This window comes from Lynx rufus, unplaced genomic scaffold, assembly GCF_022079265.1.
Source record: "Lynx rufus isolate CCGP_SWC_20201006 ecotype Redwood Valley unplaced genomic scaffold, mLynRuf1.p SCAF_7, whole genome shotgun sequence".
Lineage (NCBI taxonomy): Eukaryota > Metazoa > Chordata > Mammalia > Carnivora > Felidae > Lynx > Lynx rufus.
In genome coordinates this window covers 23,968,839-23,992,787 of record NW_025814889.1, presented here as the reverse complement: position 1 = coordinate 23,992,787, position 23,949 = coordinate 23,968,839, and the positions used below count along the sequence as shown (strand labels likewise).

At 38.2% G+C, this 23,949-nt stretch overlaps 1 protein-coding gene across 1 annotated transcript in view; it reads right to left on the bottom strand.

The window, feature by feature from the left end:
• Positions 1-23,949, bottom strand: part of MYO3A (myosin IIIA) — a 226,806-nt gene that overhangs the window by 194,480 nt on the left and 8,377 nt on the right. Inside the window, exons 3-4 of the mRNA XM_047066241.1 lie at positions 6,069-6,173; positions 5,406-5,505 (exon numbers count right to left, since the gene is read on the bottom strand). Coding sequence (XP_046922197.1) covers positions 5,406-5,505; positions 6,069-6,173 — 205 coding nt within the window. The remainder of the gene's footprint in view (positions 1-5,405; positions 5,506-6,068; positions 6,174-23,949) is intronic.

The window sequence follows — 23,949 nt, the reverse complement described above, 5'->3', positions numbered from 1 at the left end:
CCCACCTAATGGCTTTTATTCTGAATTTTTTGGGAATAAAGGAAGGAATAAGAGGAACTTCACAGCTTTTAAGTTCAGGTATAACTGCCTCACTTGATGCTAAAAGTGGGTTATTAACAAAAATCACAACTTCTCTTTGACCTACATTACTCATTGGGGATTTGGTCTAAAATTGGGCATGTGGGTAATAAGAGATTGAAAGCCATAAAATATTCTGTCATAAGAACAATGTCTAAATAAATCACAAGAAGTACATTCTGCACTTTTGTATTGAAATGTTAACTATCCTATTAGAAATGAAGCTCCCCAGAGAGAAATCCATAGAAATGAGAACTGAGAACTGCCCTTTACATTTAGTCTCTCCTGCATTTTCTAGTCCACATAAGAACTGCTTTTTCAGACATTAGTTGATTTGCCTAAAGGAGTTTACCTCCTGGGAGATCATATTATTTATTGATTGATTATATACCAGGGACTGCTAATGTATTTCATTAATAATGTTTACAAGCTCCCTTGTCTTTTTACTTTCTGAGGTGTCTAGAGAATTTTTGTAGAAACATATCCATTTAAGGGGCACCTGGGTGGCTCAGTCAGTTAAGCATCTGACTTTGGCTCATTTAAGGGGCACCTGGGTGGCTCAGTCAGTTAAGTGTCCGACTTTGGCTCAGGTCATGGTCTTGTGGTGTATGGGTTCGAGCCCCGCATTGGGCTCTGTGCTGACAACTCAGAGCCTGGAGCCTGCTTTGCATGTGTTCCCTCTCTCTCTGCCCCTCCCCTGCTTATGCTCTGTCTCTCTCTCTCTCAAAAATAAACATTAAAAAATTTTTTAAAAAAATCCATTTAACAAAAAACCCAAAGGTTTTCTTAAAGGCTATATTTATAACTAGCATCAGCAAACTGAATCTTTGTTTCAGTATAATTAAGTAGCTTGATATTTAAAGTAACACCAAATTTACTCTAGCAAAGGGCTACTTTTTTTGGAAACAGAAAGAAGCTATTTTTGGGAACTCATATTTCCAGTATTTAGCAACTATTTTTTTTAAAGTATTTATTTACTATTTATCAAGTACCTACTATGTATACAACACTGAGCTAGGGGCTAAGAATACTATTTCATGATAATGGTAATACCTCAAATTTTTTAAATTATAAACTATCTATAATTATACTAAGTAGGTTGCCTGTATCATGCTGTATTCTTCACAGCAATCAACCATATGAGGTAGAGCCTGTTATTTCTCATACTTGTAGATGAGCATTTTGATGTCCTTGGAGATTGTAACTGACTTTCTCAAGGTCACACAACTGTATGGAAAAATCCTGCCTCCCATCATTCATTCGACAGTATTTATTGAGCATGTTCAAGGGGCCAGTACCATGCTTGACTCTAGGGACAAAGTGCCAGACCAAAGAGATACCATGTCATCATGAAGCTTATAGCTTAGTAGGAAAGGTAGTCAAATTAAATTATGATTACAATCAAGGGTGACAATTGGTTGTCTAAACAAAGTATGGGTGGTGGGAGGTACTCAGCCAGGCAAACAGAAGTTAGCTAGGCGCAGGAGTGAAGAGAGGTTTCTATGTAGGGAAAGCATCATGTCCGCAACTGGTCACAAAATGGAATCACCCTATACTAAAATACAATTCCTTTTGCTTCTATTATGGCCTCTCCCTGTGTCCCTATCTACTGGCTGGGAGGGCAGTAAAGCTTACTCAGAATTAATAAACCCATAAAGTCCTTTTAGATAGAGGTCAGTTTCTGTTGCCTAAAAGTGCCTGTTCCATCTCTCAGATGGCATTCCTCCTCCTTCCTCCCTCCTGAAGATGGTACCATGTGTACAGGATGAGGGATGGCTTATAAGACCTTGTGGCAAGGAGAAGAGGGAGCGTCTTTGGTATGTAGGTCTCTGGCCTCTGGGGCCATTTGCCTGTGTGTCTGCCTGGCTGCTAGGTGCCCTACTGGCCTCCCATGCCACCCCCACTGGCATCGGGTGAGCTCATGGTCCACTCTCCTCATACTGGCAGGGCTTCCTGTGGTTCCTCTGAGCAGACGAAGGCTCAGGTTGGCTTTGGCTGGAGCTGAGAACACTCTGAGCCCTGGCTGTGACTCCTAATCAGACCTGGCTCAGGTGATCTGCTCTGTGCCTCACTGCCCAGACTAAGCAACCCCTCTAGGCACTCCCCAGACAGATTCTCAGTGACTTTTGGGTTTCTGGAAACTAAGGAAAGAGTTGGGGAAGCTCAATTTGAGTACTTCCCCTACGTAATCACTTTACACCTCCATGTGTAAACGACAAGGACATGGCTCAGCTCAGTCTGCAGCAATGGCCTCTCCGTAGTGTGGATGCAAATGGTGGGGAGTGTGCAGGTGAGAGCTTTTATCTGCCCTCATTGTCATCTTCACTTTTTTAAAGCTCATCTCACTCTCCTGGTCTCCTTCTCTGCTTCATCTTTCCACCATCACCCTAGAATTGGAAAGGGTTTCCCTCTTCTTTCTTTTCTCTCTTGTGTGAAACCCTCTAAAGAGAAGATAAAACAATTTACATAGACCTTTCTCAAGAGATATCCTGGGTCTTGCTACAAATTCCTCTTTTTGAATGTTAAAAACTGAATATTACTCCAGTCATTTTCTTGCATTTCCTCTGGAACAAAGCTTAATCTTCCCCCCAGATAGAGAGATGCCTCAGGCAGACTGGAGTGAAGATAATGTTCTTGGACAGCTAAAGAGTAAAAACATGTTAAGATATTTCAAAGTACTCAGTCACAAGTGTAAGAGCCCTGACTGAGCAAGAGTGTGGCGCGTTTAAAAAACTGAAAGAAACTGACCTGGATCGTAGGTAACAGCAAGAGAAGGTACCTCATGAAGTACTCTGTGCCAGCACAGAGAATCATAAGGCAAAGGCTTACCCAAGGGCTAGTGGAAGCCACTGATGAGCAAGACAGTGCCAGGATCAGCTATGCTTTCTGACAGGGGTCCCTCTGGCTGCAGTGTGGAGAAGGGACAGGAAAGAAGGAAGGAAGGAAGGAAGGAAGGAAGGAAGGAAGGAAGGAAGGAAGGAAGAAGGGAGGGAGAAGAAAGGAAGGAAGGAAGGAAGGAAGGAAGGAAGAAGGGAGGGAGAAGAAAGGAAGGAAGGAAGGAAGGAAGGAAGGAAGGAAGGAAGGAAGAAGGAAGGAAGGAAGGAAGGAAGGAAGGAAGGAAGGAAGGAAGGAGAGAGGGAGGAAGGAAGAAGGAAGGAAGGAAGGAAGGAAAAGAGTGGGGGAGGAAGGAAGGAAGACTGGATGCAAGGAATTCAGAAAAGTATAACCGCAGGAGGTCAAGTCGGAGATGATGGCTAGGACAAGAGAGAAGCAAGAAAGATGGAGTCTGGGGATGTATGTAATAGAGACAGAGCTTTGCAACTAGCTGTAGATGTGAGAGGTAGACAAAGGAAGACTCCAGATGAGCCAAAGGTTTCCGACTTAAGCAACAAAACAGGGCTAGTGACTTTTTCCAAGACAAGGAACTCTTGATATGAAGCAGACTTCTGGAGATGGATGAGGTGGTGGAGCTCCATTCGGACATTTTGAGGACTGGAAGCCACCCACGCACAGATCTGCAGAAGCCATAACGAGCTTAATATGTATTTTGTGAGGTGACAAATTCAAATAAAATGTATTCTCAAACACTTTGCTCCCAGTCTCAGCCTTCCCTAAATCTTATTTAAACACTGAATGAGGACATCCTTTTTTGGCTTAATGCTCACCACATCTTACTCCTCTGCCTTTGAGAAGTTTCACCATGCATGCCATCCTCAGGTTTGAATTCATACGAAAATCTACACATCATTTTAGGCAAACTGAATCCACGTCCTCTTACCATGGAGGATAGACACAGAAGAATTCTCTTACATGCAAATAATAGCATTTTAGTATCCAACACTGGGAACACATTGAATAGGCAACTGGCCCTCTTTTCTAATTGCTGCTGAAAGTAAAGTCCATAAGCCAATTAATCTAAAACCAAAGCCCATATTTTGTCAGCTTCCCAACTTATGATTATTTACAAAGATATCGTACAAAAGGCCACCTTATTAATTATATCGGTATATGTTTGAAATCTAGACTACTTTGGAGGGTATCCCAGGAAGTCTGCATTTCTCAAAGCTACTGGTTGACTAAGTTTTTCTTTCACGACCGAAGAGACTGGCTCTTTCTATGGAGCAATGAAAAGGATTTTGTTGTTGTTTTCCACTTCAGGCACAAGTTGTAAACACAAACACAGGGAGAAATATATAGGGTACAGAAGCACAAGGAGAGATACCTTCCCCAGCCAGAGTGAGGGAAAGGGGAGGGGAAGGTGACTGAAGGACACTGAGATGTCCTAGAATAATGTCGCCCACCTTCCCAGGAGCAGTGCACTCGTAGGGATCCAATGATAGGAGGTGTGGAAGGGCACTGTCACACTGGTAAATAACTCCCCAGACAAATGTGGGAGGATCAGCTATGGTGCCTTTGGCTATGACACAGAAACCCATTTGGCTGAGTAAATACGGAAATTTATTATCTCACATGACAAAAGGTCCTTTGATGGGGCAGGCTCCAGAATCTGTTGATTTAGTGGCTCAATTATATCAAGGACTCTCATTCTTCCCATCTCTCAGCTCTGCCTTTTCCAGGGTGGCTTTCCACTTGGGATGGAGCACCTCAGGACAGAGCAAGGTGGCTGCAGCAGGTTCAGGCATGGCAGTAAGACAGAGAGGGTCCCAAGGAAGAAAGAGACCATCTTTCCATGTGCTTCCTTCTTAGGATCGAAACTATTTTCCCAGAGACCTTTGAAGTTTCCTCCTCATTTCTCAAAATCCTGTATTCAGGCACATGCCCATTTGTAAAGTAATAATAAGGGCCGTGGGACTACCACTTAGGCTTAGTGCAATTATTTGGAATGCTATTTTATTTATTTTTTATTTTTTTTCACGTTTATTTATTTTAGAGAGTGAGAGAAACGGAGCATGAGCATAAGCAAGAGAGGTACAGAGAGAAAGGGAGGAAAGAATCCCAAGCAGGCTCCATGCTGTTAACATGCAGCCTGCAGCCTGACTTGGGGTTCGATCCTATGAACCGCAAGATCGTGACCTGGCCCAAAATCAAGAGCCAGACACTCAACCAACTGAGCCAGCCAAGCGCCCCTGGAGTGCTATCTATTTTTGAGAATCAACCACACATACTGCTACAGCGGTGTTATGGCTTGACTTGAAAGAAGTCATTCTTTCTTCTGGGAATCTTCACTGGCCAAATTTATAAAGAATCTCTGTACTTTCTTACCTCAATAGGACACTGTTTTTCTCTACTTTCAATGCCTAGAAAGTGAGGGTAATGGAAAATGATCAAATCATTTATCAAACCCATGCATTTCAAAACAAACTTACCAAAATCTACAAGTTTAACTCCACCTTCAGTGGTCAACAGAATGTTATTTCCTTTTACATCTCGGTGGATAGTTTTGTTGTTATGCAAATGCTGAAGTCCCTAAAAGGTGAGAAATATACAGTGACTTTAAAGAAAGCATCAAACAAAAGTAACATTTTTTGGGTGGATGCATTTGTGCAAAATCAATAGGAAATATTTGTTAAAATTCACATTAAAATGTTCCACACTGAATTAGTGAAACCAAAGTATATCATTTCCACTTCGGATTTTATAAAAATTCATAAAGCAGAGCATGCCCTTCCTTAGCTCTTATCAGATACTTTATCAAAAACGTGTTGATCTCAATAGAAGAAACATTCCATACACTTATTTTAAACAATAGCAAATATAAACCTATTATTAAAAAAAAATACACATTATCTACCTTCATCATAATCAGTCTCAGAAATATACTTAGGATATCAGAACTCCAGGTTCTGTTGACACACAAGGAGGGTAGATTTCTAACAAATAATTAGTTATGTTAAACATTTCAGATTTTGCATATACTCTTGCATCAACAAATACCAATGTACTGATATTTTCCTAAAAATAGGATCCACATTTTTTATTTAACTAGAACTGCCTCATAATTAATGCACAAGCAATTTAAATTGCCTTACCAATAGTGCTTCACGTAAAATATAGGCAATTATGGGCTCACTCATTCTTTTGCCCTTCTTCAGAAAACCCTTCACGAGATCTGTCACTGATCCTCCATTGCACAGCTATAAAGGAACATTCAAAGATATTAAGATGGATATGACATTTTAAGTCCTTGTTATAAAAGGTTTTCTAAAAACATTTTTTAAAATTGTCCCAGGGTGCCTGGGGGGCTTAGTCGGTTAAGTGTCTGACTCTTGATTTAGGCTCAGGTCATTCATTCAACCCCCACACTGGGCTCTGTGCTGACAGTGCAGAGCCTGCTTGGGATTCTCTCTCTCTCCCTCTCTGCCCCACATGTGTGTGCTCTCTCTCTCTCAAAATAAATAAACTTAAAAAAAATAGAATAAAAATGTTTTTTTAAATAAAACTGCTCTTTTTTTTTGTTTCAAATGATTACTCTCATCATCTTTATGGCTTCATAAATGAAATGAATCATAATTTTAGGGGCACTTGGGTGGCTCGGTTGGTTAAGCATCTGACACTAGATTTCGGCTCTGGTCATGATCTCACAGTTTCATGAGTTCAAGCCCTGTATGGGCTCTGCACTGTCAGACTGAGATTCTCCCTCTTTTTCTGTCCGTCCCCACCCCCTCAAAATAAATAAGTAAATAAAATTAAAAAAAAGAGAATCATGATTCTACAAGTTAGTCTCAAATTTTAGGATCTAGGGCTTAAAAAGTATTCCTGATTTCTGACAGTTTAATTAAAAGTGCAGTAAGATTCTATGAGCTCACTACAAGGCTATATACTATTTTATATATGCATTAATTTAAAAACATGCCCCCTTTCTGACAAAATTTCAGAAAGCATTAAAATAAGGACTACAAGTAACGTTTCAGAAAGCTGTTTTAAATACCATGGTTCTCAGGTTTTTTACCTTCTTCCCTCCCCCCACTCCTCTCTCCTCCCCAAAAGTAGTGGAATCTATGAAAAAAGGGGGATTTTTCACATGCAGGTTCTCCAAAGTTAGGGAACATTAAATCCCACAGAAAACTTTCAAAGGAGCTGCAGATTTGCAAAACAGAGAAATAGCAATATAAGCATTGGAATCAGAGAGACTAGATAATTAGGTAATGGTCCCAATGAAGCTTGGACCCCATGAGTACTTGATCCCTTAATCTCTGACTGTCTAGCCTCTACCTTCAGCCCTGACTCTCCTCTGGGGCTCTTGTCCATGGTCTCCTTGCCCCTTACCCTGAACTTTCTGGCCTCCTCTTCTACCTGTCTTCGTTACCCACCAGTGCCTGGGAACTAAAAGCCATAATTTCACTGACTCCACTAACCTCAATGGAAACAGAGAAAGGAGGTGTGAGGAAATAAATTCCTGGCATCCTAGTTTGAAATACTGAACACATTTTCTTCCCAACTTTTTCCTAACATGGCGATTAGATTTTATGGGATGCCCAAGACTTCTGATACATTACAGATTAGGTAATAACAGCTATCCATTCACATGTGATATCTCTGTATCTCACCTCTCTCTAGGTAGGTATTATCATCTCCATATTAAAGATTGGGAAAGTGAGACACAAAATGATAAAGTAACTCGCCAAAGATCACACAGTAGAGACAGAGCTAAGATAGGAACTCGGACGGTCTGATTCTAGAGTGGAGCCTTCACAGTTAACCGATTTGTAGCTGACGTCTTTCTCCATTCAAAGAAAACTTCTTTCAGCTCGTAGAGGAGTAGCTGTAGTCCTAGCATTCCAAAACCTGCATTTTCTTCTGCATCAGAAAGGGGAACACCCTTTCACTGGACAAACAGAAGACTATTGCCTTAGCAGCAGAGAACAGGATCACACCATCTCCACCGTGGCCCAGCATGATCAGTTCAAAAAATTACTCAAAACCGACTGAAAAGAAACTCAGAGCCCTTCAAAATGCATGGCATTTATTTAAAAGAACCAAGTTTTAGGGCCAGTTGTAAATGTCTAAAAATCACTGTGGGGAGACTGAATGTCTTTTCCAATTTCTCTAAAGTGTGGCTTCTCTTTGGCTGCTTCTTCTGGGGTTGACTATTACATTAATGCAAGAATAAATAGCTGGAATGTTAGAGCTGGAATGGATAAAGGAACGCTAAACAATGTGCAGGAAATAAAATGAAAAATGAAATACAGGAAGAACTAATGTAATTATGTAATTCACACTAAGCAGTTCAAATTTTACTTTCTAGAGTCAATTTTTATTTGAAACAGTTGTTTTTCCCATCTAGGAAAGTTTAGAATACAGGATTCTTCATAATATACACTTCACTTTGTTTTTTAAAGTAAAGTATACTGAGGTATAATTTACATACAATAAAATTCACCTAATTGAGCTGTAATTCTGAGTTTTGACAAGTGCATTAGTCACATAACCACTACCACAATCAAGATACAGAACAAATCCAGGACCTAAAAATCTTCCCTCTTGTTTCTTTGTAGTCAAACCGCTCACCAGCCCCTGGAAATCATTCATCTGTTTTCTGTCCCTGTGGTATCAACTTTGCAAGACCGTCACAGAAACTGAATCATAAGGTACGCAGCCCATTCATCCTGGCTACTTTGACTTTGCCTAATGAATCTGAAATTCATTTCTGTTGTTGAAGATTTGTTTTCTAATGTTTAAATGTTGTTCACTTTTTTAATGCTGAGTATTCCAACGAAAAGATAAGCCACTATTTGTTTATTCATTCAGTAACTGAAAGACATTTGAGGTGTTTCCAGTTTGGGGCAATTATGAGCAAAACCACTATAAACATTGCATATAGGCTCATATACGAATATACTTTCATTTCTCTTAGGTAAGTACCTAAGACAGGGAATTGTTGAGTCCTATGGGTCACGTGTTTCACCTTTTAAGCATCTGCCAAACTATTTTTCAAGGTAGCTATTCCGTTCCGCATTCCTACTAGCAGTGCATGAGAATTCCATCCTTGCCCTCCATCCTTGCCAGCAGATATTAATAAGAGGTTTTCTAAAGCCGTTTTAAATGGCAGTGTTATCTCATTATAGTTTTAATTTGGGTTTTCCTAATGACTAATGATGTTGACCATCAACATCATGTGCTCATTTATGCTATCCACTTACTTTCCTCAGTGAAGTATCCCATTTTTTGTTCATTTTTTTATTGGTTGCTTATTTTCTTATTACTGATTTTTGAGAGCTCTTTATATTTTTTTGATACAAGTCCCTTATCAGGTGTTTTGCAAATATTTTCTCTCAGTCTGTGGCTTGTCTTTTCAAGAGTCTTTTGAAGAGCAGAAATTCAAAATTTACCATTCTTAAAATATTACAGAATCTGATTCTTGTGTTATATAAAAAGCCTTTGCCTATTCCAAGGTCACAAAATTTTTCTCCTGTATTTTCTGTAGGAAATTTTATAGTTTAGGGTTTACATAGGTAGGTCTGTATTTTTATTTAATTTTTATTCATGGTGTGATACAGATTATACATGGATGACCAATTATTACAGTACATTTTTCTGTTAGTCAAAAATGTCCAAGAAGCAGAAAATCTGACTCTGAATTGAGCTTAAAATCTAGAATCTTAAATGCATACTGTTAAGTGAAAGAAGAATCTTAAATGCATACTGTTAAGTGAAAGAAGAATGCCAAGAATCTTAAATGCATACTGTTAAGTGAAAGAAGCTAATCTGAAAAGACTATACATACTGTATGATTCCAAACTATATGACATTCCGGAAAAGGAAACACTATGGAGACAGTAAAAAGATCAAAGGTTAATGAAGGCTGAGGGAAGAGGAGGGGAGATGAAAACATGGAGCACAGAGGATTTTTAGGACTGTGCAGCAAGTCTGTATTATACAGCAATTGTGGATACAGTTATTACATATGTGTCAAAATCCATAAATGTGCAACACCAAGAGTAAACCCTAATATAAACTATGGGCTTTGGGCGACAATGATGTGCCAGTGTTGGTCCACCAATTGTAAGATATGTACCAGTTCTGGTGCGGGGTATTGATAATGGGGGAAGGTATGAACGTGTGGGGCAGGGGTTATATGGAAAATCTCTGTACCTTTCTCTCAATTTTTCTATGAATTTAAATTACTCTTAAAAAATGAAGTCTTTCTAAAATTCATAAAATGCACAACACAAAGAATGAACGCTAATGTAAATTATGGACCTTAGTTAAGAATAACGTATCGTGGGATGCCTGGGTGGCTCAGTCGGTTAAGCATCTGACTTCGGCTCAGATCATGATCTCATGGTTTGTGGGTTTGAGCCCCGCGCTGGGCTCTGTGCTGACAGCTCAGAGCCTGGGCCTGCTTCAGATTCTGCGTCTCCCTCTCGCTCTGTCCCTCCCCGGATCACACTCTGTCTCTGTCTCTCTCTCTCAAAAGTAAATAAACATTAAAAAAAAATGTATCATTATTAACCCATCAACTGTAACAAGTGAACCATACTAACACAAGATATCAATAATAGGGAAAACTGGGGGGCAGGGAATTTATGGTAACTTTCTGTACTTTCCACTCAATTTTTCCACAAACCTAGAACTGCTCCACAAAAGATGTGAAAAGGTCCTAAAATAATAACGAAGGAGCATACAAAATTAATCTGTTATGATAAGCCCCTTATAGTGTCTTCTCAGGAACTCTTCTACTCACATTTGCATTTTATATCCAATACATTTTAATATGAGTGAAGTATGAGCACAGAAAATATTTTTGATATATATGTTTTCCTTGTAATAGTACTTCTGGTTAAGAAGAAATTTTTAGAAGAATCATTATTTATCCCTTTATATTCAACAAATATTTATTTAATTATTACTATATGCAAAGCATGGAGACAGATATTAAAGCAGGTCGGAGATGACAGGGGCAGCTTTGGCTCCCAATAGGCTTGAAATACCATCAGACCAGCGGTTTTCAAACAGGGACAATTTTGCTCCAAGGGGACACTGGGTAACGTGTGGACATATTTTTGATTGTTAGGACTAGGCGTGAAGCTGCTACTAGCATCTAGAGGTCAGGGGGCTACTAAATACCCAACATTGTACTGGATAATCCCCTCCACCCACAATCAGTCCCCACCACAAGAGCTCCAAGACTGAACAACTCTGCATTCAAGAGATGAAAAAAACAATTACCAAGATTATGTAATTGTAGTCATATGGGAAACTAATAATGAGCAAGTACCACAGATAGACTGATAATATCAAGTCGGAAGGGAAAAAAGAAAAATGTCTAAAGACAGGATAGAATCTGCCCTAGTGTATGTTAACAACAGTTTCCTCCAGGTTGTTTTGGTGTATTTACTTTCATTACAGTGTCTTTTGGAAAAAGAAGTATCCTTGGGGTGGGAGGAGATTCAAATTTATCACCTTTTTGGTTTTACTGGGTCATGCTCAGAAGAAAGGCTTTTTTCTAAACTAACATCATTACCATACTTTTCTGTTGTCTTTTATGATTTTAACATATTTTGATCTTTAATTCACTTACAATGTTTTAAATGTGTAATATTTAGTTTGTTCCATACAGATAGTCTGCTACCATATGAGATATCATCATTACTATATACTGGATTCCTGTGAATACCTGGGGTCTTTCTCTAGATTATCAATAAAATTCCTCTGATCTGTCTATTCTTGTCATGTATCAAACTGTTTTAAAGCCTGCAGGTTTAGAGTTGGTTTATCAAATAAAAGAAGTCACCTCTTACTATCTCCCCAAAATTTCTAGGCTCTTTTTGCACATTTACTCTTCTAGATGATATTCAGAATCAGCATCTCAAAAGATAGAGCTATAAATAAATTGAGTAACACAATAGTTTCAATAACATTATTTTATAAAGCATTTGAAAAAGAGTGACCATTTATTGGTTGAAACTCTTAACAATAGGAAATGAAACCAGAATAACCGAAAGTTTTTTAAAGATGACCACAGGACTACTGATGACTCGGTTGGTTGAGTGTCAGATTCTTGATTTTGGCTCAGGCCATGATCTCACAGTTCATGGGATCAAGCCCCACATTAAGCTCCGTGCTGACAGTGTGGAGCTTGCTTAGAATTCTCTCTCTTCCTCTCTTTATGACCCTTCCCTGTGTGTGCACACACACTCTCTCTCAAAATAAATAAGTAAACTTTTAAAAAAATGACAAATTACAATTAATGACTAAAAGTTAAAAAAAAATAATTTTTTCAGGGCACTTGGGTAACTCAATAGATTAAGTGTCTGGCTCTTGATTTCTGCTCAGGCCATGATCTCACCGTTGGTGAGATCCAGCCCCACATCAGGCTCTGAACTGATGGTATGGAGCTTGTTTGGGATTCTCTCTTTCCCTCTCTCTCTGCCCCTTCCCTGCTCACACTCTCTCTCTCTTTCTAAAAATAAATAAATAAACTTAAAAAAAAAAAAAAGAAAGAAAGAAAGAGGGAAGGGACACCTGGGTGGCTCAGTTGGTTAAGCTTCCTACTGCAGCTCAGGTCATGATCTCGCAGTCCGTGTGTTCAATCCTCACATCGGGCTCTGTGTTGACAGCTCAGAGCCTGGAGCCTGCTTCGGATTCTGTGTCTCCCTCCCTCTCTGTACCTCCCCTGCTTGCACTCTGCTTCTCTTTCTCTCTCCCACTCAAAAGTAAATAAACATTTAAAAAAGTTAAAAAAAGAAAGAAAGAAAGAAAGAAAGAAAGAAAGAAAGCAAGCAAGCTTTCACGGTGGGTTAGATTTTAAAAGTCCACCAAAATCCTCAAATTATGAATCAAAAGAAAAATACAACTCCAACTTCTTAATATTTAGGAAATGCTAGGATATTCTGTACTTAATACAAGCACTTCATATGCAAATGTGATGTTAGCAAAAATGTGGGAAGTTCCTTGTCATCAATAAAGAGCTCCTGAGGGCTCAAAAGAAAGAGCTCTTCTAGTATCCGTCAGGTTACTCTATACTTGAAAAGGGATGGGGCAGAGCTACAGGAAGAGAGAATAAGAAGACAGTGACAGGCAAAGAATTATTGCAAGGAGCTATATTATATAACGCAGTACTTGGCATATCCAATAAATATCAACCCAATGAATAAATGAACAAGCAAAGAAATGACTTTATGAAAGTTAGCAAGTAATTGGAGGAAGAGCTATGTAAGGAAAACCTGATTCATGAAGGAATTTGCAGGGTAAACAGCCCAAGGCACTAGCTGACATACTAGGGGGTTAAAAGACAACTTGTTTTGAGACTTCATGAAGAATGCTAAAGTCACTTTAAGTAGAGAAGCAGTCAGACTGGATAGGGTAATTAGAACAGATTGTGTTGAAAATAAGTTTGACTTAGTTTTTGTTTTTGTTTTTTAAGAATGTTTATTTATTTTGAGAGAGATAGAGACAGGGCAAGAAAGGTAGGGGCAGAGAGAGAGAGAGGGAGAGAGAATACCAAGCAGGCTCCACGCTGTTAGCACAGAGCCCAATGTGGAGCTTGATCTCAGGGAACTGTGAGATCATGACCTGAACAGAAACCAAGAGTTGGACCTTAACTGTCTGAGACACCCAGGCACCCCAAGTTTGAATCAGTTTTTAAAGAATAAAGATGAGACAGACTGCCAAGAGCAAATGTAGCCTCTTAGTAGAATCAGACTCAAAACAAATACACAAGATGTAATGTAGTTTTGTAAAGACAACTTTTACCAAAAAAAAAAAAAAAAAAAAAGGTTTTTGAAGAATCAAGAAAGTACACATATAGCCTTATATCTTAATGCTAGAATGCAATCCCCCAACCTGAAATTCTGTTCTTGGGGTGAGATTTGCAACTACTATGGAAGGAAGAATATTTGTGAGACTTACAAGATGATAATTGAGTCATTTCCCTTCTATCACTTTCCTTAAGTTCACTGGATTTTTTAAAATATGCGTATCAGAACCAAAGCAGGAAAAAACTTAAAGTTTAAAAAAGAAAGAACGTCATTCACTCTAACAGCTGTGACCACTGTACCCTGATTCTGCAGGGCCACTGAGCTGGACTGTCCTGCAGGAGAGGAAACCTATCAACAGACTGTACCCTAAAATGCAGTTTTTCCACTACGCTAAAATGCGAGCTGCTCTCTTAAAAAAGAGCAATAAAAGTCACCCAAGAATGTGAGAAGACATGAGCGCCAATGTTCTAAGACCTTTACAGAAAGTCAGTGAAGACACAAAAAGAAATAGTTAAAACAGACTGTAGGTACCAAATATCAACAAGCCACATACCAATTTGTGGTTGAAATCTTGCTAAAGGTGCTCAAAGTAAGATCACACCATGATTTTTCTAAATCCTCCTTCAACATTCGCGAAATTTCAAACATGCTCTTGGATGAAATCTACTTTAGTTCAACTAGCATAAAATGCCTTTCCTATATAATCCCATATTTTATATTCCAGGTAAACAATATGGAAAAACTTAGTCAAGCATTTCCAGGCAATGAAGTAGTAAACAAGAGGCCATAGTAAGTCTACGCACATCAAACATACTAACTGCCATTAGTAGTGCTGCCAGCTCAGAGCCTGGAGCCTGCTTCGGATTCTGTGTCTCCCTCTTTCTGTCGCTTCCCGGCCCATGCTCTGTCTCTGTCTCTGTCTCTCAAAAATAAACATTAAAAAATTAAATTTAAAATGTTTAAATTTTGATATCTCAGTTTCATTAAAACCCATGCCCAATTCTTTTTAAGTTTATTTTATTTCATTGAGGGGGGTGGGCAGAGAGAGAGAGAGAGAGAGAATCCCAAGCAGGCTCCGCAATGTCAGCACAGAGCCTGACATGGGGCTCGAACCCACAAACCGTGAGATCATGACCTGAGCCGCAATCAAGAGTTGGATGCTTAACCGACGGAGCCAACCAGGTGCCCCAAATCCATGCCCAATGTAACCATTTGCATATCATCTTTGATTTTCCCGTGTTTCATTAAATAATTAGTGCCTGCTTAGATAGTACATTTTAACAACAAAGATTGAGTGCCTATTATATGTGTGACCTTATGACAGCTATTAATGATCCACCTCAAGTTGAGAATCTTGAAGTCTTCCGGATGAGGGACAGGGCTGTCCCTTACATCTGCCTAGCAGAATCTCCTATCAGCACCCTTCCCGAGGAGCATCTGATCTGTTTTCAATATTGACCTGTGCCTCACTTTCCCAAGGTCCCAAACTTCATCATGAGAGGGCAGGGGTGACTAGAGTACAAAGACCAAAAATTACTCCCATTTATAAACCACAAAAAAAAAGAAACAACAACAACAAAAAAAACCCAACAACATCAAATTGCAAAGGAATGGACAGCAATGGTGAAATCAGAGATGGAACTTCACCAAAATACAGAGACTCTCCTGTATTTTTAGCAGGAGAGCTCATTCTCTATCTGGAAGTAATGTCAGATGGGAAACAGAGAGAAAAGGGAAAATGCCTTTTTCTTTTGTGCATCTATTCTGTAAAGAATATGTACCTAAGATGTTTTATCTTCTAGTATTTAGAGCTCCATAAGTTAGAAGGAGTCAGTGTAAATCTAGATACTTGCCCTTTGAAGGCATAAAATTCCCATTTTACATAGCTTGAGACACACACATTTTATCCACTTATTCATTGATTCATTTTATTTGTTAGATTAGTTACAATGAAGAAAAAATCGCCTCCAAATATTTTATTTTTTAGGAGGTTAACGACAGAAAAAGTCATAAATGATGAAATATCTTTAAATCGAAAATCCTCCCCTTCACTGAATGTATGCTAGTTGCTCTGCTTGACTATGGTTGTGTCTGCTGTTAGGGGAAATTACTGGGTGAAGCTTCACGTGGACCTTGACAGAAAAGAACCGAGGATGTGAACAATTCCCTCTTTCTGGACCCTACCCAATGTCTCCTGCAAATGCTCCATGCAGGGACTAGCAAAGTTTATCTCTAGCTGCTGCCTGAAGCAGGAACAGTGCTTTAGTTTCCAAAATAGAAAAGGGTCTTCTGAATGAAACTTTAAGAAGTTAGGTTAAAATGAAAGTCCAGTGGGTGAAGAGGGCAAATACAACAAACATGGAAATTATTAAACAGACTGTAGGTGCCCCATGTCTATAGGCCACAGATTAATTTGTGGTTGAACTCTTCCTAGAGATGCTCAAAATGAAACAGCACCATGAATTTCCTAAACTCTCATTTAGAATCAGTGAAATTTCAAATATGCTCTTGGATGAAATTTACTTGTGCTCAACTAGTATAAAATGCCTTTCCTATAAAAGAAAAGCAAAAATAAAAAAATTTAAACTTAAGTATGTTTGTTTTAAGTGATTATGAAGGATTAAAATATATAAAATGAAATGCAGATGAAATTATTAGGCAATAGATCATTAAAAATGAAAAAATGACCTGGGGTGCCTGGGTGGCTGAGTCGGTTAAGCTTCCGACTTCAGCTCAGGTAATAATCTTGTAGTCCATAGGTTCCAGTCCTGAGTTAGGCTCTTGTGCTGGCTGACAGCTTAGAGCCTGAAGCCTGCTTTGGATTCGGTGTCTCCCTCTCACTCTGCTCCTCCCCTGCTAGTGCTCTGCCTCTTTCTCTTTCTCTCTCAAAAATAAATAAACATTAAAACATATAAACATTAAAGATAAACATAAGAAAATGACCTTAGGTTTCCCTGTAAGAAGAATTGCATCCAGGTGAATGAACTATGTCATAGTTAGCCTACGCAATTCTTAAATCGCCAACATAGACTAAAATGGGAATGTGTAATGGGGGACTGAGAAACCTTTAAGTATAGTTTTGCAACACAATGCTGTAAGAAGCCCTTAATGTCCTTTAATCAAGAAAAATGGAAGTATAACTTTTTCAAACTAGAGCTACACTAATTCTTTTTTTTTTTTTTTTAACGTTTTATTTATTTTTGAGACAGAGAGAGACAGAGCATGAACGGGGGGAGGGGCAGAGAGAGAGGGAGACACAGAATCAGAAACAGGCTCCAGGCTCTGAGCCATCAGCCCAGAGCCTGACGCGGGGCTCGAACTCACGGACCGTGAGATCGTGACCTGGCTGAAGTCGGACGCTTAACCAACTGCGCCACCCAGGCGCCCCAGAGCTACACTAATTCAATAACGGAGCAGCACTAAAAATGAATTCTCTATTCAATTCAGGCTATAGTCAAACATTTAAAAAAACAACCTAAGTCAAAAGGGATGAGATTCTATAAACAGACCATTACAACTAACTTCCAAAGACAGCCTTTATATGTTTTCTACACGTATTCTGTCTATACTGTTATGAGAGCATATTTTTACTCAGATTTCTAAAAAAGACTACTAATTTCTAAAATTGGCATTTCTGACTTTTGTTATTTTTCAATTTTTTCCCCCTTTATGGGTCTGTTTCTGGGTTCTATATTCATTGCATTCATCTACCTGGCTTTTGCTGCAACAATATCCATTATATTAGTAACTATAGCTTTTTAACAAGAACTATATTTGGTCAGGCAAGTCTTCCTGACTTCAAACTGTTTTTTGTTTATTCTGGGAATACTCTAAGGCCATTTGCTTAGTCTGACCATATTCTTTGGGAGGCCACAAAAGCAGAAACTTGTATCTTCTAAAACTCACTCTACTCTTTCCTTTGCCCATTTTATGAAAGTGCTATCAGCATTCACGTTTGAATCTTTTTATAGACATTAGTCTTTAGTGAATGCCTACAGGCGAAACTTGGGTCATACGGTAAGTTGATGTGTAATGTTAAAAGAAACTGCTGTACAGTTTTCAAAATAGCTGCACCGTTTCACACTGCCTGAGCAACATACAAGAGTTCAACGTGCCCCACAATCTCACCAATACTCAGTTTGATCAGCTTGTAATTTTGTCATTTTGTGGGTATGTACTATAGTGTGGATTGTGGTTTTAATTTAAATTTTACTAAAGATATTGAACATATTTTATATATACGCTTTGGTGAAGAGTCTAAAATTTTTGCTCACTTTTTAAAAAATTGGGTAGACGCACTTTGTTAGGTAAAATTTCCATCTATTCCTGGTGTCCTGAGAGTGTTTATGACAAAGAGGTATTGAATTTTGGCACAGGTTTTTAATGACTTTTTTCCTTTTGGTTCTGTTAATGGAGTGAATTCTGATGCAGAGAATTTTAATGTTTAACCACATTAAGTTTTAGTTAACTTGCATTACAGGGACAAGTACCATTTAGTCATGATATATTAACATTTTTTAACATATTACTGCATTTGTTAATATTTTGTGAAGGATGTTTGCATATATGTTCATGTGGAATGTCAGATTATGGTTTTCTTTTCTTGTAACATCTTTGCCTTCTTTTGTCAGTATAATCCTGGCATTATAGATGAGTCAACAAGACTCATTATTTCTTTAAGATTTTATAAGACTTTTTTCCTCCCAAGAACTCTGTGGACCTATATTCCCCCATGAAATAACTATACCTGTATTATGTTTTACAATAAAAATTATAAAAATAAACAACCATTTAAAGTCTTTGGAAACTGTTGTAAGGACATACAGCAAATGAAGAAACATCTGAGAACATAACTAAATCTTGGTAAGAACAGCAAGATTCTGTGTGGCACTTGAGCCACCCTGTTATCACCAGGTCAGAGAGATAAAAGCTCTACTCTGGGCGAATGAGTATCACCAAGAAGATAGAGTCCTCTCTTGCCAGCTCCCATTCAAGGTCTACAGTATCTTCTTAGGGGGGGCAGACCACCAGCATATCTTACCCTTCCCCAACCTTGTTCTGTAAAGCTGGCTGAGAAGACCAGAGTCCACCTTTCTGATCCATAGCTCTGCTTATAAAACAAGATGATGTGGGCAACTGCCCAAGACATGCTGCCGGCTCCAACGAGTGGCTCAGATATTTTGCCCTGGGAAAGAGGCAGGCCACAAAAATAGAGAGCGCCAAAGCTGGACCTTATATTATTTGAGAGTAAGAGTGGGGAAGACCAAGCCTAAGGGTATTCTTGAAAACAGTGGAGGCTCCAGTAATTACAAGGAGCCTGGTAACCCCAAGATAACAAGAAAGTAACCACAGACCAGCCAGCTTAGCAGAGAGATTCAAGGAAAGAAACAGCAAAGAATAGCTCTCCTAGGGTCAGAAAAACCTCCCAAGTACTAGCCTCAAAAAGCAACTGCGCATAGAGGCCTGAATTTAATTAGATCAGACCTGGAAGCAACTTTTGCCCCAGGATGTTGTTGAAAACAATAGAGGAATCAGCTGGCAATTAGTGGAACCTATTAACTGAGTGTTAAACCATTAGAGACAGACTGCTTGATAGAAAGATTAGGGCAAGAGACTGGGAAAGAAAGCATTGTTAAAACCACTGCCATCCCAGGGTGACTTCACATGCCAAAGGCAACATCAGAGGTTTCCTACCAAGGGGGATAAACTTCCCCAACATAGTTCAGCCAAGTCACCACAAACAAGCAAACAAAAATAAGCCCCCAACCCTTATCAATATCCAGAATTCCTATAATCTAGAATGTCTACTTTTCAACCAAAAAAATTATGATATGCAAAGAAACAGAAAAATTTCACTCATACACCTGAAAAAGAGCAGGCAACAGAAACTGCTCATGAGAGAGCCCAGATGATGAACTTAGCAGACAAAGAACTTAGCAGACAAATCATGCCTTGAAAGGCATGATTTATAAACATGTTCAGAGAATTAAAGGAAATCATGCTTTAAAAAGTAAGGAATGGTATGATGGCAATGTCTCATCAAGTACAGGATATTAACAAAGAGATAGAACTCATAAAAAAAGAAGCAGGGGCACCTGGGTGGCTCAGTCAAGTGTCTGACTCGGGCTTAGGTCATGATCTCACAGTTCGAGGGTTTGAGGCTCATGTCAGGCTCTGTGCTAATAGCTCAGAGCCTGGAGCCTGTTTCAGATTCTGTGTCTCCTTCTCTCTCTGATCCTCCCCTGCTCAGGCTCTGTCTCTCTCAAAAATAAACATTAAATTATAACAATAATAATAATAATAATAAAGTGTGTTTGTATTTGGTCTTGCTTTTCATCCAGTTGGACCATTCCTGCCTTTACAATGTAGAGTTTAGACTGTTCCCATTTAATGTAATTACAACTATAGTTAGGTTTAAGTCTACCTTCTTGTTATTTATTTCCTATTTTTTCTATCTGCTTTTTGATCTCTTTTTTCCCATTTCCCTACTTTCTTTGGTTTGAATATTTGTAGTATTCCATTTTGTCCTCTATTGGCTTATTAGCTATACTTATTCATTTTTATTTTTAGTGGTTGCTTTAGTGTTTCCAATATGCATCTTTAATTTACCACAGTATACCTTAAAATAATATTACACCATTTCACATGTAACATAAAACTCTTAAAACGGCGTATTTCCATCTTCCCTCTCCGGTCCCTTTGCTCTTTTTACCATACATTTTAGTTTTATATTCTAAGACCCCCCAAATATAGAGCTATAATTGTGGCTTTAAGTCATGATTTCTTTTTCTAAATATTAGAATAATATTATTTAAAATATTAAAAATATTTTTAAAATATAAAATCAAAAGTTTCTTGTTTATCCTTATGTTTACCACTAACAGTATTTTTCTTTTCATTTTGTAGGGCAGAGTTTCCATTTGAAATCATTTGCCTTCAGCCTAACATTTTTTATAGCGCATGTGTCTGGTGGTAAATTCTTTTTCTCTGATGAAAATATCTGTCTTTATTTTGCCTTCATTTATGAATAACATTTTCACTGTACACACAATTGTTGAGAGCACTTGAAGATACCATTCCACTGCATTGGTTGTCCATGGCCACTCTTTGATTCCTACATGTAAGTTTACTTTTTCCTCTTGGTGCTTTTGTTTATTTTTTCATTATGAGTGTTTGACATATTGATTATGGCATATCTTTGTGTGAATTGTTTATCCTACAAGGCAGATTTCAGGCTGCTTACATCTGCAGCCATTTAGTGTTCACAAAATTCAGAAAGATGTTAGCCATTACCTCCCCCAAACCCCACCTGTTTTCAGACTGTAATTACATGTAGGTTAGAAATACATGTAGTGATCCATAGATCACAGGGGCTTTTGCCCCTTTCCTTTTTTTCTACCTGCTCAATCTGGACAGCTTCTATTTTCCTGTCTTGAAGTTCACCAATCTTTACTTCCACACACTTAATTTCTAATCTGTTGTTAAATTCAATATAATATTTTTCCCTACTGATACTGTACTTTTCAGTTCTAGAAGTTACATTCAGTTCTTTTCTAGTTTCCACTTTGTTTTTCAATACTGTGTTCAGGTTTTCCTTGAAATTCTTGAACACATTTGTAATTGTTTTAAAGTTCTTACTTGGTAATTTCATCACCTGGGTTATTTCTGGGTCTATTTCTCTATTGACTGATTTTTCTTCTGATAATGGACCACTTTTCCCTGCTTCTTCACATATCTAATAATTTTTTACTGGATGCTAGACATTATTAATTTTATATTTGAATCCCTGGATTCTGTGGTCTTCCATTAATCAATGTTGAATTTTGTTCTGGCATACAGTTAATTTGTGCTTGTGGACCAACTTAAACCTGTAAAGCCTTGCTTTTGAACTTTTTAAGGGTGTGCATAGGGTAGCTCTTATTCTAGGGCTAGTTTAGTTCTTTTTCTAATGAATAACCTTTCTAGGGTCTTTACTAAATGCCTCAGGTGTTTAATAAAGTTCTCCATTCTGGTTGGTCAGAACTCAAGCATCTTTCAAACCTGCACAAACTCTGGTAGTTGTTCAGATTACAGCTTTTCAGCAATTCTTTCCCGGTTCTTTGCCCAACTTCCTGAAATCTTCCTCCAGACATATCCAGCTTGGTTTTCCATCAAATATTCAAGGAAACCCTTAAGCATATTTCTGAAGCTTTCTTCCTGCTTAGCATCTTTATTCTGCATATTTCAGCCACTGCTTTTCCAGTCTTTTCAGTTCAGCAAGATCACCATGACCTCCATGGGAATGCCTTCCTTTTGCTTGTGGTCTGAAAATTGCCTCCAAGGATAAAGCTGAGGTGATTGTCAAGTTCCCCTTATTTATTTCCTTTCTCAATGTCACAATCCTAAGCTCTTTTCCAATGTTTGAAAAGTGTTTATCTATAAAAATATATTTTATTCAGCTTTTTAGTTATTTATAGTTCAACAACATGATGACACAAGTTACTACCATGGCCAGAAGCAAAAGTCCAGGATTATTTTTATACACACTGAAATTTGAGAACCTCTGACAACGTTTTTTCTGAGCTTACCTTTGATAAGAATCACTCTAGTACGTGTTAAAAAAAATTTCCAAGACCTCATTCTCAGAGCTTTTGCTTTGAGATGAAGATGATTCTGATCCTGAGAGTATTGGAGGATATATTCAAAAAATAAAAGAACGGGATGCCTGGGTGGCTCAGTCGGTTAAGCGTCCGACTTCGGCTCAGGTCATGATCTCGCGGTCCGTGAGTTTGAGCCCCGCGTTGGGCCCTGTACTGACAGCTCAGAGCCTGAAGCCTGTTTCAGATTCTGTGTCTCCCTCTCTCTGACCCTCCCCCATTCATGCTCTGTCTCTCTCTGTCTCAAAAATCAATAAACGTTAAAATTTTTTTTAAAAAAACAAAAAATAAAAGAACTAAAATTATCCTTTTTTTTCAGGTGACAGATTAAAATGTTACAAATTCAAATAGGCCTTGACTCCTCTTTTCATAAAAGGTCTTCTCTTTCATTACTGACATATCATTTATATTCTTCCTGGCGCTAACAAAAATGTATACTAAGTTAATTAGTTTATTTAGCTCTAAGTTGTCTTTCCAACAGTAGACTATAAGCACCATGATGACAGAGTTTTTCTGGTTCTCTACTGAATGCCCAAAACCTACCAACACAGAAAGGGGCACTAATAAGTACGGATCACTCTACCTTGGGCCTGGCCTTAAGTAACATAATATCTATGGAATCAACAAATGACCGGATTTAGAAACTTATGTTCTGTACAATTATGCACACACACATACACATATACAAAATGACAGAAGGCCATCTTTTCACACTGTCTGGAAAATACCTCTTCAAAGTGCGAATGTCTGACTTAATTTCAATAAAAGGTAACAATGTACCAAATTCCACATTCCAATAAAACATTGATAAAGTATTAATGAGAATGGCACCATCACCTAATAATAGATGTTTCCTAATGTGTAGTCTTAACATAAAATTTTCATATTACTTTTCTAATGTGTAAACTAGAAACAATATTTTCAAGGTTATTATTGACATATAATATAATTGACTCATTTAAGTATGCAGTTTGATATTGTCTGGCAATTTGTATACAATCATGTAACCACTGAATCAATATATAAAACAATGCCTTCACTCTGAAAGATTTCAAAGGTCTTGCAAAAATGCCATAACACATTTGTAATGTTAAAAACAAGAATTCTCTGATAAAAAAATCAAAAGAAAAGAAAACAAGTATTTTAATGTGGATGGTAAAAAACATACCGATTTACCAAATGTCAAAACCTCCCTGGTGACCTCATATTCTCCCCCTGAAATAATGCTATAAATTTCAATCCTATTCAGAGAGCAGATGCCTTTGCAATCACTGAAGTACTATTACAGAAGAAAGACATACAAGTGTTATATATATTATTTATAGATTTCCTGCATTAGAAGAGCATGGAGAAGTACATTTAGACTGCTTTTCCATCTTGCCCTTTAAATAAAAAATAAAATGAAATCATTTTAGGTAATTTGCTGTCTGTCCTGATGCAAGTACACCAAATAACAGCCTTTTCCATGAGAGCTGGGAAGGGCTGTTCCAGCCCTAAGAACATGAAAGGAATCATCCCGTCAGGCTGCCACTCCACTGCGAATGTGCGCAGCTAAAGGAAGGAAGGAACAATGC